Here is a 17,211-nt window from a genome sequence, read left to right on the forward strand (position 1 = left end):
GCAACTCTTACACATGGATCTGCAGAAGCCTATGAGATTGGAAACAGACGCGTCAGACAGAGCAGTGGGAGCCGTACTGCTCCAGCCGGGAAATCGATCAGAGTGGAAGCCGTGCGCCTTTTTTTCAAGGAAGTTGAACAAGTCAGAACAGAACTACACGGTGTATGATCGGGAACTGCTTGCAATTCATGAAGCCTTTCGACGTTGGAGATATTTTCTAATAGGCGCGCAGCATAAGATCCAGGTGTGCACGGATCATAAGAACCTGGAATATTGGAGGACTGCACAAGTTCTCAACCAAAGACAGGTGCGATGGGCACAGGAGTTTTCCAAGTTCTTCTTTGAAATTCAGTACGTGCCGGGGAAGGAAAACGTCAGGGCAGACGCCCTCTCCCGTAAACCAGAGTACGTGGAAGGAGAGGGAGCGCCGGAAGTACGACATGTTATAACCGAGGACTGATGGGTGTGTGGGGGAGTGTTGGTAGGGAGACAAGAACTAGCCGGGTTGACGAGGAATGACGATTACGCACAAACTAAAATCAGGGAGATACGAGACGCAGAAGAAAATCAGGGGGGTTTTGAGGAAAAGGGAGGGTTCTGTACTATAAGGGAGCATTGTACATACCAGAAGGGGACTTGAGGAGAAGAGTACTCAAACAGCTACATGATAACCCCACGGCGGGACATTTTGGTCAACACAAAACTATGTTGCTTGTCACCAGGCAGTTCTGGTGGCCAAGAGTGAAGGAAGATGTGCGGGAATACGTACGGGGGTGCGAGCGCTGCCAGAGGGCTAAAGGGGAGAAGGCAGCACCCGCGGGGTTACTGGAGCCCTTACCCACCCCGGAAAGGCCATGGGAGGTGGTATCCATTGATTTTATGACCAATTTACCCAAGTCCAGGGGGAAAACAGCAGTCATGGTGGTAGTTGACTTGATGACCAAAATGTGCCATTTTATTGCTTGCTCGCATGCAGTGACAGCAGAGGAAACAGCTAGGCTGTTTATAGATCACGTTTTCAGGTTGCATGGCGCCCCCTTGAGGGTTTTGTCCGACAGAGGCAGGCAATTTACTTCCAGATTCTGGAAGAAGCTCATGAGCCTGCTGGATGTCGAAGTGAGCTTCTCAACGGCCAGACACCCGGAGACCAACGGACAAGCAGAAAGAGCTAATAGCATACTTCAAGAGTACCTACGAAAGGGAGAACGATTGAGTGGAAAAACTAGCGCTGGCCGAATTTGCATACAATAACGCTGAACATGTGTCCACGGGGATGAGTCCGTTCATGGCCAATTATGGGTGTCACCCCAGGGCCTTCCCAGGGGAGGGAGAGGGGAGGTGGAGTGTGCCGGCGGCCGAACAATTTGTGGAAGAAATGGAAGCTTTACACCAACAACTTAAAGTTAACCTGGAGAGGGCTAAGGAAGTGTACAAGAGGCAGGCAGACAAGCACTGCAGAGAAGGGGAGACAATAAGGGTTGGGGACCAGGTGTGGTTGTCAACCCAAGGGTTACCGTTCAAAGGGGGGTGTAAGAAATTACAGCCAAGGCGACTGGGACCCTTTGAGGTAACACAACAGGTGAATCCTGTGACCTTTAGACTCAAATTGCCCACCAACATGAAACTGCACCCGGTGTTCCATAGGTCCTTACTCTCACCGTACCGGGAAGGGAGGGAATTTCAGGGGCGAGAAAGAGAAATCCCCATGTATCCACGGGTGGAGGAAAGGGAACTTAGTGGTCACGCAGCGGAAATTCTCGATTCAAGGTGGAGAGGGAGAAGGGTGGAATATCTGGTGGCTTCGGAAGGGGAACCAGAGTCGGAAAACACTTGGGTTCCAGCAGAAGAGATCAGGGATGAGTATCTGCAGGAGGAATTTCATCGCAGGTTCCCAAGGAAGCCCAAACCACTAGGAAGGTTCTGGGAGGAGCAATTTGGCACCACGGATGATGAAGAAGAGTTTGGGGGATGGCCCGCCTCCGAAAAGGAGGAAGGGGGAGTATCCGAGGGAGAGGAATCCGACTGGGGAGATTGGGCAGCGGAAAGAGACAGCAGCAGGTGGAGAGCGGTGTTTGAATCTTCTGAGGAAGGGGATAGCTCCATCCCGGGGTTTCCCGCATCGCCGTCCAAGGAACGGACGGGGGAGGGGGAGGGCCCTGGGAGGGAGGTGGATGTCAGGGAACTGCCATCAGAGGCAAGAGGAGAGGTAAGACGCTCCAATGATGCAGGGGAGGGAACTAGCAAGGAGAGAGAGAGAGCTTCCGCTGGGGAAGGAAATCCAGGGGACACCAGGGAGAAAGAGGAGGCTGAGAGTACTGCGGAGGGGAGGCTCCGAGACTCTTCCAGTGAAATCAGCGGAGAGAGCACAGGACCTCCGCTTGGCACGCCCACGCTGCGCAGAAGGTTTCCGCGCAGAGAATCTAGGAGGAGACTTGGAGTCAAGGAATTTTTATGTTTTATGTTGGAATTTTTATGTTGCCCACTGACGGATTCTGCCAGTGACTGAGACAGTCGTGTTGTAAGGGCTGTCAAACCAGGGAAAGGTTTAGCTATACAACCAGCTTGGAGCAGTTTGTCGTTTACGCACAAGCAACCCCAATTCCCATTACAGTATGTACTTTTGTATTTTGTAATTTTGTATCTATTTCGTTTTTTGTATTTTTCTAAACTTTTCTATTGATAAAACCTAATAAAACATTATTAAAAAAAAATTAAAAATATTATATAAAAAAGAGAAAATCCTTACAACAGCCGGGAAAGGAAGGGGGAGGACATGGTGCTTTGTGCTTTCATATGGTTTTCAAATGGTCTCCTTTCTTCTGGTCCTCCCCTGTAAAATGTAAGAGACGTGTGTGGCCGCTGCTATGTTATTCTGTTTGTTACTTCAGAAGAGGGAGGAGGGTTTTGATTTATGCTCAACAAGGAATTTAACAAAGTTTTACTATGCCCTCCCTCCTTGACCGAGGCTGAATGGACTTTATTTAAAATTATTCCTGGACTAGACTAGGAGTGCTGTTGGTGCAATGAAAAAAGAATTAACTGCTGCCAAACAGATCTGGCAAAGAGGCTGAATTTGAGAAAATATATTGTTTTTAACTGTGCGCTAAGGAAGAACTCAGAAGCAGAATTTTAATGGTGGAGTTTGGATATGCATTCTGTGAGTTGTTTATGGCCGCAGCTCGTACGCTAGTTGGTAAACAGTGGGAGGAATGGAATGTGACCTTGTACCATCCAAATAAACACTTCAAAAAACTGAACAATGGAAGATAGTAATGAACTCTCCCAGCACACCAGGTCCAGAACAGCAATGTATATGAAGGACTACAAACGTGAAATGGATTACTTATTTATAAGACATAACAGAGGTGCTGTTTGTAAGATGGAAAAAGAGGCCAGCTGGAAGAATGGTTTAACAGCAAGTGAAGGATGTCAACTGGACTCTAAATAAGAAATGATGTGGCAGTATGAAGAAATGATGATGATCATATGTTCGGAAGAGTAGTGAGATTTTACAGCATGGTCATTTCAAGAAGGGCTTGTTCCCCACAGCAGTGCAGCCCTAGAGTCAAAAGCATCTCTCCAAGTCAGCTCTGTAGTCAGCCTGTCCAAAGATGGATCCCAGACCTTCCTCCTCCCAGCAACCCTTGCTCAAACCTCTGTTTTCCAAATAGATTCCAATCTATTTGGAATTAAAAGGTAAAGATCAATCCTCTTTTAGATGCAGGATGAATGATACATTGTTTGAGAACTCAAAAATAGTAGAGAAAGCGAAAGAGACAGTAAAGGAATATTTTGACTGGAACTTACATAAAGAAACTAGTTTGGATACTGTGTGGGACGCGAGTAAAGTGGTCATGAGAGGCTTCCTAATTCAGCAAAACAGCCATAAAAAAAGAAAGAGAAAGGCAAACCTCTGTTTTCCTGTCACCTCACACCCAGTTACCCGGCAACCTTCCAAACCCATTCTCTGTTCACACCTCAGGGCAAGGAGGAAGGATAGTTCTTTTACATTGCTAATGTCCCTCAATGACCCTTTACTGTTCATTCATGGCCCTAGCTTAGTCAGGTCTTTTTGCATAAGCTAGCCCAGGAATTCCTCTGCAGCTTATATTTCTCCCTTCACATCCCAAATAATCAAAATTCTAGCATTTATTAATTTCTAAGGTTTAGGGGGTCCCCCTAGTCTATAACAATGCTTATGATGGCCGCTATTGCTAAGGCTGAGCCCCATTTATGTTTTTGGTGTCCAATTAACAATTACTATTTAAAATGTCAAAATAAAAAAATTCCTTCCAGTAGCACCTTAAAGACCAACTAAGTTAGTTCTTGGTATGAGCTTTCAACAGGCTCATCTCAGCTACCTGCCAATCTCCCATTCCCACCACCCTTCTGAGTAATACCCCTCCCCACCTTCTCACTATATAGAAGGATCTGGCAACTTCTGTTTCAGTGTATCTGAAGAAGTGTGCATGCACACGAAAGCTCATACCAAGAACTAACTTAGTTGGTCTTTAAGGTGCTACTGGAAGGAATTTTTTTATTTTGACTATGGCAGACCAACACGGCTACCTATCTGTATTTAAAATGTGATATTAAAAATGTGTCACTGATGTGAATTGTGTATTAGTTCATTTTTTAAAAAAGGTTACTGTAATTGGTAAAATGTGTGACTGAATTGTAAATTGTGACAATATACACTTCTTTTGGCTTTGTAATCTTGCAAACCCCTTCATGGATCACTGCCTTGCCGTGGCGAAGGGGCTTGAATAACTCAGAGAAGCTATGAGCTATGCCGTGCAGGGCCACCCAAGATGGACAGGTCATAGTGGAGAGTTTTGACCAAACGTGGTCCACCTTGAGCAGGAACCGGCAAGCCATTCCAGTATCCCTCCCAAGAAAACGCCACAAAGACAACAGGCATATAAAACTTATGATGTTGGAAGATGAGCCCCTCAGGTCGGAAGGTGTCCAACACGCTACTGAGGAAGAGCGGAGGACAAGTACAAGTAGATTCAGAGCTGATGAAGCGGCTGGGCCAAAGCTGAAAGGTCGCTCAGTTGTGGATATGCCTGGAAGCAAAAGGAAAGTCCAATGCTGTAAAGAAAAATATTGCATAGGAACCTGGAATGTAAGAACCATGAATCTTGGTAAGTTGGATGTGGTCAAAAATGAGATGGCAAGATTAAATATTGACATCCTGGGCATCAGTGAACTAAAATGGATGGGAATGGGCGAATTCAGTTCAGATGACCATCATATCTACTACTGTGGGCCAGAATCCCGTAAAAGAAATGGAGTGGCCCTCATAGTCAACAAAAGAGTGGCGAAAGGTGTACTGGGATGCAATCTCAAAAATGATAGAATGATCTTGATACGAATCCAAGGCAGACCTTTTAACATCACAGTAATCCACGTTTATGCACCAACTACTGGTGCTGAAGAAACTGAAATTGACCAATTCTATGAAGACTTACAACACCTTCTAGAAATGACACCAAAGAAGGATGTTCTTCTCATTATAGGGGATTGGAATGCTAAAGTAGGGAATCAAGAGATAAAAGCAACAACTGGCAAGTTTGGCCTTGGTGTTCAAAATGAAGCAGGGCAAAGGCTAATAGAGTTCTGCCAAGAGAACAAGCTGGTCATCACAAACACGCTTTTCCAACAACACAAAAGATGACTCTACACATGGACATCACCAGATGGGCAGCTTCGAAATCAGATTGATTATATTCTCTGCAGCCAAAGATAGAGAAGCTCTATACAGTCAGCAAAAAGAAGACCCGGAGCTGACTGTGGCTCAGATTATCAGCTTCTTATAGCAAAATTCAAGCTTAAACTGAAGAAAGTAGGAAAAACTACTGGGCCGGTAAGATACAATCTAAATCAAATCGCTTATGAATACACAGTGGAAGAGAGGAACAGGTTTAAGGATTTAGATTTGGTGGACAGAGTGCCTGAAGAACTACGGATGGAGGCTCGTAACATTATACAGAAGGCAGCAACAAAAACCATCCCAATGAAAAGGAAATGCAAGAAAGCAAGGTGGCTGTCCAACGAGGCCTTACAATAGCGGGGGAGAGAAGGCAAGCAAAATGCGAGGGAGATAGTGAAAGATACAGGAAACTGAATGCAGATTTCCAAAAAATAGCAAGGAGAGACAAGAAGGCCTTCTTGAACGAGCAATGCAAAGAAATAGAGGAAAACAATAGAATTGGGAAAACCAGAGATCTGTTCAAGAAAATTGGAGATATGAAAGGAACATTTCGTACAAAGATTACCATAATAAAGAACAAAAGTGGTAAGGACCTAACAGAAGCAGAAGACATCAAGAAGAGGTGGCAAGAATACACAGACGAATTATACCAGAAACATACAGATGTCTCATACACCCCAGGTAGTGTGGTTGCTGACCTTGAGCCAAACATCCTGGAGAGTGAAGTCAAATGGGCCTTAGAAAGCACTGCAAATAACAAGGCCAGTGGAAGTGATGATATTCCAGCTGAACTATTTAAAATTTTAAAAGATGGTGCTGTTAAGGTGCTACACTCAATATGCCAGCAAGTTTGGAAAACTCAGCAGTGGCCAGAGGATTGGAGAAGATCAGTCTACATCCCAATCCCAAAGAAGGGCAGTGCCAAAGAATGCTCCAACTACCGCACAATTGCACCCATTTCACATGCTAGCAAGGTTATGCTTAAAATTCTACAAGGAAGGCTTAAGCAGTATGTGGACTGAGAACTCCCAGAAGTGCAAGCTGGATTTCAAAGGGGCAGAGGAACCAGAGACCAAATTGCAAACATGCGCTGGATTATGGAGAAAGCTAGAGAGTTCCAGAAAGACATCTACTTCTGCTTCATTGACTATGCAAAAGCCTTTGACTGTTGACCACAGCAAACTATGGCAAGTTCTTAAAGAAATGGGAGTGCCTGATCACCTCATCTGTCTCCTGAGAAATCTCTATTTGGGACAAGAAGCTACAGTTAGACATGGAATTGGCAGAAATGACTGGCAGAATCCGAGACCAGGGAGAAGAGTCGGTGAAAGAAGACTGGAAGAAATTCAAAGACTACTTACAGAAATATTGTAAAATTAATGAATGTTAGAAGGATGTTGGATAGAAACTAAGCGGTTTCCAGGTGTAATGCTTTAAGAGATACGAAAAAAAGAGGTTTCACAAATGGGTAAAAGTTTAATGGAAAGGATTTGCTGAACAAACAAATCGAACTGGAATACAAAGAAGGGAGGTATGAGGAGGTCCAAGGAAATAAGTGTATGGAAGTTATGTTATTGAAAATTAATGTGTGTTTTTAACTGTTTTTTATTTTGTATGTTTATTTTTCTTTTTTCTTGTTATATCTTAAAAACTTTTAATAAATATCTTTTTTAAAAAACAAGAAGCTACAGTTAAAACTGGATATGGAACAACGGATTGGTTCAAAATTGCGAAAGGAGTACAACAAGGCTGTATATTGTCTCCCTGCTTATTTAACTTATATGCAGAATTCATCACGCGAAAGGCTGGGCTGGATGAATCCCAAGCCGGAATTAAGATCGCCGGAAGAAATATCAACAACCTCAGATATGCAGATGACACAACCCTGATGGCAGAAAGTGAGGAGCAATTAAAGAAACTTTTAATGAGGGTGAAAGAGGAGAGCGCAAAATATGGTCTGAAGCTCAACATCAAAAAAACGAAGATCATGGCCACTGGGCCCATCACCACCTGGCAAATAGAAGGGGAAGAAATGGAGACAGTGAGAGATTTTACTTTCTTGGGCTCCGTGATCACGGCAGATGGTGACAGCAGTCACAAATTAAAAGACGCCTGCTTCTTGGGGGAAAAGCAATGACAAACCTAGACAGCATCTTAAAAAGCAGAGACATCACCTTGCCAACAAAGGTCCGTATATTTAAAGCTATGGTTTTCCCAGTAGTGATGTATGGAAGTGAGAGCTGGACCATAAAGAAGGCTGATCGCTGAAGAATTGATGCTTTTGAATTATGGTGCTGGAGGAGAGTCCCATGGACTGCAAGAAGATCAAACCTATCTATTCTGAAGGAAATCAGCCCTGAGTGCTCACTGGAAGGACAGATCCTGAAGCTGAGGCTCCAATACTTTGGCCACCTCATGAGAAGAGAAGACTCCCTGGAAAAGACCCTGATGTTGGGAAAGATGGAGGGCACAAGGAGAAGGGGACGACAGAGGACGAGATGGTTGGACAGTGTTCTTGAAGCTACAAACATGAGTTTGACCAAACTGCGGGAGGCAGTGGAAGACAGGAGTGCCTGACGTGCTCTGGTCCATGGGGTCACGAAGAGTCGGACACGACTCAACAACTAAACAACAACAAATCTTGCAAAAAATAAAATAAAAACAGAGACTAGACATTCCGTTGTTGTACCAATAACTCAGGATTAAGGAGTCATTTGGCGAGTAGCTTAAATGTCTGAGTTTCTGAGAAGAGAACCAGGCAAGGGTGCCCACTCTCCCCACTGCTTTTTATTTCTGCCCTAGAGGTGCTGCTGAATATGATAAGGAAAGATGAGGAAGTTAAAGGTATAGTAGTTGGAACTAAACAATCTAAGTTAAAAGCCTTTGCTGGTGATTTGGTATTGACTTTACAGGACCCCGAGATCAGTGCAATTAAAGCACTGAAGATGATTCAAGAGTTCGGACAAGTTGCAGGTTTCAAATTGAATAAGAATAAAACCAAAGTTTTAGGAAAAAAATTAAGAATACATTAAAAACTTAATTTAGAGGAAACCACAGGGCTGAAGTTTGTGAAAACGGTGAAATATCTGGGTGTAAGTATGACTGCAAAAAAACCTGAATTTGTACAAAGACAACTACGAAAAGTTATGGAAATTTATCAAAAGAGATTTGGATATATGGACAAGGTTGAAATTATCTTTGTTGGGCCGAATTTCTGCGATAAAGATGAATGTATTGCCTAAGTTGTTATTTTTGTTCTAAGTACTTCCTATCATTTATAAGTTGAATTGTTTTAAGGAATGGCAAAAGGTATTATCTAAATTTATCTGGCAGAGGGAAAAACCCAGAATCAAGTTTAAATTATTAACAGATGTGAAAGAGAGAGGGGGTTTCTCCCTGTGAGATTTAAGGATTTATTTTGAAGCTGCAGCCTTTTGCTGGCTGAAAGAATGGTTTTTACTGGAAGATACAGACGTTTTGGACTTGGCAGGTTTTGATAATGTATTTGGTTGGCATGCATATTTATGGTATGAGAAGATAAAAACTCATAAAGGATTTAAAAATCATATAATTAGAAAATCTTTGTACAATGTTTGGATAAAATATAGGGATTTGCTAAAAAGGAAAACACCCAGGTGGATATCACCATTGAAAGCTAAGACCCATAAAAGGTTGAATATGAAAGATATGTGGTTGAAGTATAATGATATTCTGATGGAAGTAGGGGACCAATTTAGATTAAAATCCTATGAAAGATTGAAAAGATAAATTAGATGATTGGTTCCAGTACATCCAGATAAGTGAAGTCTTTAAAATGGATAAGTAAATTGGTTTTCAAGCAGAGAAATCCAAACTGGAAATGGAATTATTAGATATAAAAACAAAAAACCTATCTAAGATGTACAATTTGTTGCTGGAATGGCATACGAAAGATGAACAAGTGAAATCTGTAATGATTGAATGGGCCAGGGATGTGGGGCACAATATCATGATGGTGGATTGGGAGAAATTGTGGAAAAGAGGAATTAAATTTACAGCTTGTAATGTATTAAGAGAAAATTTGATGAAAATGATGTATAGATGGTATTTAACACCAGTGAAGTTAGCCAAAATGTATCATACTCATCATAATAAATGCTGGAAATGTAAAGAAAAAGAAGGAACCTTTTACCACATGTGGTGGACGTGCCCCAAGGTAAAAGACTTCTGGGAAAGGATTTATAATGAACTGAAGAAAGTGTTGAAAAACACATTTATTAAAAAACCAGAAGACTTTTTACTTGGTATAGTGGGGGGTGAAATCCCAAAAAAGGATGTTACTTTTTTTTGTATTCCACAACAGCTGTGAGAATATTGCTAGCGAAGAATTGGAAGAAACAAGACTTACCAACTATCGAAGAATGGCAGATGAAGATGATGGACTATATGGAACTTGTCAAACTGACTGGGAGACTCCAAGACCAGAGAGAGGAGACAGTGGAAGAAGATTGGAAGAAGTTTAAGGAATATTTGAAAAAACATGTTAATATTTAAATCTTAGAATAGCTTTGGAAGTGGATTTAGGCTGTAGGGTTAGAAGTAGAAGATAGTGTATTTTAAAATAGTATTATTTGCAAGTGATAAAATGTGAAGATTTTTATGGTTAAAGCAAGTGTGATAAAAAAATGGTTAGAAATTATGATGTTTAGAAAAAATAAGGATAATACAAGAATCTGTATTGTTTGTATTGTTTGTTTTCCTGTTTGTTTTGTTCATTTGTGTTATAAAATGAATTTTTAAAAATTGGAAATAAATAAATAAATATCTGAGTTCCTAACACTGTTTGAATCTTCCAACAAAGACAAAGGGGAGCACTTTCCAACTTGCTGTACTTATCTCAGTTTTTATCAGGTTGGTTTGAAATTTAGCAGGTTCCTAGACCTCATGAAGTAGACAAATTCCCACCAAGCTACATGATACGAGCGCAACAGGCATCATTTTTGTAAGTAACAGAATTTTGAAACCTATAATAGGAAATTTAAAAGAGGAGTGATCCAGCAGGGCTCTTCTGATTATGAGTCACACACCTCATCCAAAAGGTTGCAGAATCAGGCCAATGGTCCACAGCCCTCTCTTCCATGAATTTGTCTAATCCGCTTTTAAAGCCATCCAAGTTGGTGGCCATCATTGCCTCCTGTGGGAGTAAGTTCCATAGTGTAACAATGTGCTCCAGAGGACAAGTGAACTTTGAGAGCTAGTTTCCAGCAACTAGTATGCAGAAGCATCACTTCATCCAACTGTGGAGGCAGAGCATAGCCATCGTGGCTAGTAGCCTTTCTCCATCATAGGCTCCATGGCAACTCCCTACCCACCCTGCCCAACAATTCATTGACTGTTCAGGGTGGGGAGATATGAGGCTGTCCTCTGCTTTCCCTCCTTTCCCTCCTTTTATAAAACCAATTTTCCTACTGTCCTTCCACCTGCATTGCAGAGGACTGGACACTTGCAACTTTACAGTTCTATGATTCTATACCTAGATTTCAGCTATGTTACAGAGCAGTTTACTCCAAATGAGTACCACGTGGTACTCTAAATGAGCAAGGTGTGCAGGTGTGAGCAAGCAAACACGAGGGAAAACAAGTCACTTGTGTAGTGTAATGGTTAAGAGTGGCAGACTAAGGAGACCTGGATTTGAATCCCCACTTGGCCATGAAGCTCACTGCTTGTAACCTTGGATGGTCAGTTATACACCCTCTCAGCCTAGCCTACCTAAGAGGACTAAGAATTAAATGAGAAGTATGTACACCACATTGAATTAAAGGACTAAGAATTAAATGAGAAGTATGTACACCACATTGAATTAAAGGACTAAGAATTAAATGAGAAGTATGTACACCACATTGAGCTCCTTGGAAGAAAGGTGGGATATAATGGCAATTAATAGTAGTAATAGTGATAGTGATAATGATAATAACCATACCTTACAGTCCCTTAGGCAGGAGCACACAGAGTAGTCCTTAGCCTGCAGGTACTTCTCCAGCAGCTCTTCGAACTCATAGTATTTTTCCTGAGCGTGTTGGTCCAGCCTCTGGTAGGCCTCGAGGCAGCCGCTGCAGGCCTCCCCGCGCCGCGCTCCGCCCGCCGCCACGTCAGCCAGCAGGCTGCGAAGACTGCAGTCCAGGCTCTCCGGGTCGTCCATGCCCAGCAGCAGGTCCCAGACGGTGTAGGCCTCGCAGAACTGGAGCCGCAGGACCCGGAAGTGCCGCTCCAGAAAGGCCAGCTGCGACGGTGAGGCCTCCACACGCGCTGCCGGGAAGGCGACCCCGGGCGGTCCTTGCAGGAGGTGCCGTGGGCTGCAGGCCGAACTCAAGTCCAGACAGGGCCGAGCCGTCGGGGCCTGATCATCGTCGCTGCCCATCACCGCGACGTCTGGCCAGGAGACGCTCCTATATTGGGCTCCGAGCTGGGCCCCAGCGGCGACGGCGCAGAGCCAGAGGCTGTCAGAAAGAAGGACGGTGAAGAAAAGGAACAAGGCCAGCAACAGGCGCCATTTCTGGGCCCGCTCAGAGTCGGCGCAAGGCTTGTCGGGCGGGCTGGAGGAGGCACGGGGGCGACGGCTCTGGAAGGCGGTGCCGCCGGTCATATTTTTGGAAGGGGGGGCGAGGGAGGGGCTCCTTCTCCTCCTCCTGACTCCTCTTCGCGCCCCCTCCCGGCAATGTCACCGGCCTCCTCCTCCTCCTCCGCAGCATGGTGGCTCGGCGACGACGGGCGGCGGCGGCGGCAGAAGCATCTTTGGACACAAGGAGACGCGCGGCAGCGGCGCCCCCTGTCCACCGCCGGTCCCCGCCCCGATAGTGCCCCCAGCCTCTCCCTGCTGCTGCTGCCGCTTGGCTGCTGCTGCTATGGGCTCCCACCGAGCAGTGCATGATGCTGTGTTGCCACCGCCGGGAAACCCTTCACCATGGCCGGCACCGGGGCGTCGGCATCCCCTAGCCAGCCACCTGGCAGCAGTCCTCTTCTTCATCTTCGTCTGTCACCGCTCGGCTCTCCTCCTCCACCACCTCCCCATCTCCGCTAAGCCTATGCGGGGACTGGCCGGCCAACTCGCTCCCAATCGACCACTCCGCCTTCGCTGGCTTCTTTCCCGGCCGGCCGCGCAGCGGCGCGGGAGCCTGGCGCAGGGTGGGGCGCAGCTTGCTCATTGCTCGTTCTCTCACTCTCCCCACACTCCGCCAGAGGCGGATTTAGGGGAACGCGACCAGTTTGGTGCACCGGTTAATTGTACAAATATTATGTAGAATTGGAGGTGGGGATAGCTGCCGAATTTGCGCCGCTAAAATTTGAGGTCACAAGGTCTGCCACTGTCCCCGTTGCTCACCTTCTTCTGAGAATACCTTGCGGAATTGAGCCGGGGCGGCGACTGGTGCATGAGCTCTGCTTACGGAGGTACCCGCAGTGGTGCTGAAAGGACAGCTCCGGGCAGCTCTCGGCCAAGGAGGTGGCGCGCTGCTACTGCTGCCTTGCCTGGACGGTCGCCGTCTTTCGAGTGGAACGTTCTCCCTCGGAAGGTGGTGAACTCTCCTTCCTTGGAGGTTTTTAAACAGACGTTGGACAGCCAACTGTTAGAGGTTCTTTAGCTGTGATTTTTTGCATTGCAGGGGGTTGGGCTTCATGCTCCCTTTCAACTCTACAATTCTACGATTCAAAGACACATAAGACATAACTATGAACTTAGTATTGGTGCTTCTTCTGCATGCACAGAAAAAAGAGAAAATCCGCTGATGAAGAAAATCTACAGAGCGCAGTATGGAAAGCTAACAATTCTATGAGTCTGTGTTTCAATTTATTTAAATGGCAAGAAAGGTGATTCAAACTAAACTTTCAGAAGAATTTTGTAGGGGTAAGAGCCAATTGACAGTGGAGCAGTCTCCCTCAGAAGGTGATGCACTTTCGCTGTGAACTCAGGGATTATTTTGCTGTGGTTCCTGCATTGCAGGAGATTGTACTAGATAATTCTCTGGGTTCCCATCACATCCTGTGTCTCCCCTCTCTTAAAGACTAAAGCAGCAGAGGTGCTCAGGCGCTCCTGTTTGTTTGAACTGGGCACTCTGCTCAGGGATAATTAAAATTATTATAATTATTTTACTTTTACAAGCAGGAGAATGGGACCTTTTCAGTGGTGGCTCCCTGTCTGCAGTAGGGCTGGGCGATATCTGCTTTTCAAGATCACAATATATCACCAGCTAAACATCACAATATCTTGATATATCACAATATATATCCGCGGCAGCTGAGTGCCCCATCACACTTCCTTGCAGCAGCAGAGTGTCTTGCCAGGCATCTCCATGGCAGAAGAGGGCCTCACGGAGCATCCCTGCGGTGGCAGAGGGCCTTGTGCACCAATCTGCGACAGTGGAGGGCATCACCAGGAATCTCTGTGGAGGAAGAAGGCCCCACCGTGCCTCCCCATGGTGACAGAAGGTCCCACCATGCCTTCCTGCAGTGGTGGAGGCCTCATCTCACCTATCCCTGGCAGTGGAGGGTCTTGCCAGGCATTCCCACGGTGGGGGAGGGCCTCGCCACAGTGGTGGAGGGTGCACTGTGCTTCCCAGGGGTGACGGCAGTCTTTGCTGCGCCTTCCCGTGGTGGTGGAGGGCTTTAAAATGTAAGGAAGTAGTAGATTTAATTAAAATATTAAATAAATTTCCATATAATATATTTAATATATTTTCAACTAATTTAAGAATAGATCAAGTGATTTACTAGTCAAGTTGCATCTGCTTCCCCACTCAGAGGTCTAAGTGGAATCTGTGCATGCATAAGCCCCACTGAGTTCAACTTAATGTACTTCGACTTTCCTGGGAGTAAGCCCCATTGAATTCAGTGTGGCTTGTTTGTGAGTAGACACACATTTGCCTGCACTGCTTACCGATAAACACCCTCCTCATCATTCTCACGCAGTACCCAACCTCCCATTTCAGCAGAAGGCAGCCAGTTAAATCTTCTCCCCTCTATTTCCCCCTGACACAGAAGCCCTCCCCCCCCAAAAAAAACCCATCCCAGCAGACTCTCCCTTTTTATCAAAGGGAGGGAGGGAGAGCAAGCAAGCAAAGAAATAGTCTCATTTAAATAAATAAAAAGCCTTCCTTTTTAATATGGAGGAAAGCTATTTAGTGGGAACCAACGATGTAAACACCACCAGAAAATAAAAATACATCCTCCCTTTTTTTTCACCAGTGGGGGTGGGTGCAAGGGGAAAAAGATAGAAGTGTTTTCCAGTTCTTTGTTTAGTTCTTTGTTTGCTTTGTGCTGGATCTTTGATTGCCTAGCCATGGGGGGTTGCTCCTGGATTGTTAGCAGGTTCTGCATAATTAGCTGAGCTCTGAGTTTTTGGAGAGAGAACAGGAAGTTAGGCCTGTGTTGGTTTGTGTGCTTGCAAGGGATTATTGGTTACAGCCTAGGACTTATATCCTTATTTTTCAGCAAGGGGAGGGACAACAAAGGGTGCCTGCCTTCTTGCCAAGGAAAGTAGCAAGAAACATATCAGTTAAGCTGAAAGAGTTTGCTGGTTTGTGTGAGGGGTTATCATCATCATTATCAGGATGTGAGGGAGGGAGGAGTGAGAGAGCAAACAAAGCAGGAGAGATTATAGTATCTGCAAAGTATCAGTTTAGCTGAACTGCCCCCCCCCCAAGCTGTCAGTCTCCTCCTTTTGTTCACCAGTATATTTTCTAGTTCAGACATGTCCAACTGGTGGACCGAGATCGACAGGTGGTCAAGTGGGTGGCCATTTGACATCAGATTTTGCTCTTCGTGTGTTTGTTAGTGGCGGTTTTATTGGTGAGTGATTTTTTTTCTGGCATTTCCCCTTAAAAAAAAGCTCAACAGCTTGGTTCTCCACCCAAAAAGTGGCAAGATCACTGACAGTTTGTTTATACTGGGAGTAGATCGCAGTCTCTTGGGAGCTGGACATTCCTGGCCTAGTTGAAAGACTTACCACAATGTCATTTCAACGGTATGGCAATTTATCTCACAGCCCTAGTCTGCAGAGTGCTCTCCACAGGGAGGATTGCTTGATGCAATCCTTACGGTGACCAGTGACAAGTAGGGTGCCACAGGTTTTTGTCCTGGGTCCATTGTCGTTCAACATCTTTATAAACAACTTGGATGAAGGTATTGAGGGGATCCACCTTCCCATTTCGACTCTCTGGCACCCTATCTGCATAACCTAGCAATTCTAAAATATAGACGCGCTTTTACTCTTGCAAGATTGAATGTATTGCCCTTGGTTGTACTCGAGGGACGATTCCAACAGATTCCACATGAAAAAAGCTTATGTCCCTGTGGAGATGGCAATACCGAATCAGTGGCGCATGCCCTTCTGGCTTGCACTCTTTATAAAGACTTGAAGAATAAGGTTATTGCCCCTCTTTTATTGTCCATTCTGGGTCGCCCAGCCACAGTCACACTGTCCTTTCTCTTGGCAAATCAAGATGAGCAGGTGACAGCAAAGGTTGCAAGGTTTTTAGCTGGGGCAATCAGAATAAGATCCACTATTTGGCTATTGATTCAAAACCCTAAAATGTATTTTATATAATTGACTTTTTATTTGTATTCTTTGTATATCGTATTGTTGTTTTATTGCTATGGCCAATGGCTGACACAAATAAAGATTCATTCATTCATCTTTATAAACAACTTGGCTGAAGGTATTGAGGGGATGCTCATCCTATTTGCAGATGACACCAAAAACTCGGAGGGGTAGCTAATGCTGCAGAAGAAAGAATCAGAATTCAATATGACCTTAACATATTGGAGAACTGGGCCAAAATTAACCAAAAAAAAACTATAGGGACAAATGTAAAGTTCTGCGCTTAGGCAGGAATAACCAATTGCACCAATATAACATGAGGGACACCTGGCTTGCAAGTAGTACATGTGAGAACCATCTAGGGGGTTTTTTAGACCCCCAAGCTTAACATGAATCAACAGTGTGTTAAAACTTTGAAGCCTGTGAACCTTTGAAGTGCTTTCGCCTGATGCAAAGCTTAGCAGAGTATTGCGGGCACACACGCTAAACCCTGTCTGTGGTGCCTACCCCTTTCCCCAAATGATAACACAAGAGACCAGAGTATGGGTTCAAATTGGCCACAACTTTATTGAACTTCAGAAGTGGGAAACTTGGCATAGGCCTTGGCAGGTAACCCTCTCAGCCCGCCTGGCTGAGAATATGCAGGCAGTTGAGGCCCAGTGAGAGGGGACTGCAAAGTGCAAACTTACACAGCATGCCCTGCCACTGACCTCGTCCAGGGATTTTGACCTACATACTGCCACTCTAGGGCCAGGGACTCCCAGTTTTGCCCTTTAACGGGCCCTGCAAGCGCCGCCGCATGGGGAGGGAGCATGAATGCATCCCCCAACTTGATGTTAGACTAAAGGCTACCTTGCCAAGGCCTAGAACCACCACTCGAGGCCCTAAGGGGCCTTGCCGCCAAGTCCCACAACTGAGGACCAAT

General features: G+C 45.0%; 1 protein-coding gene across 1 annotated transcript in view; it reads right to left on the reverse strand.

The window, feature by feature from the left end:
• The window catches only part of LOC310697671 (NALCN channel auxiliary factor 2-like), a 105,673-nt gene extending 92,904 nt beyond the window's left edge, over window positions 1–12,769 (reverse strand). Inside the window, exon 1 of the mRNA XM_083484358.1 lies at window positions 11,676–12,769. Within this exon, the coding sequence (XP_083340484.1) occupies window positions 11,676–12,338 (663 nt within the window). The 5' untranslated portion in view covers window positions 12,339–12,769. The remainder of the gene's footprint in view (window positions 1–11,675) is intronic.
• Between the last annotated feature and the right edge of the window lie 4,442 nt (window positions 12,770–17,211).

This window comes from Podarcis liolepis (assembly GCF_965112155.1).
Source record: "Podarcis liolepis genome assembly, chromosome: W".
Lineage (NCBI taxonomy): Eukaryota > Metazoa > Chordata > Lepidosauria > Squamata > Lacertidae > Podarcis > Podarcis liolepis.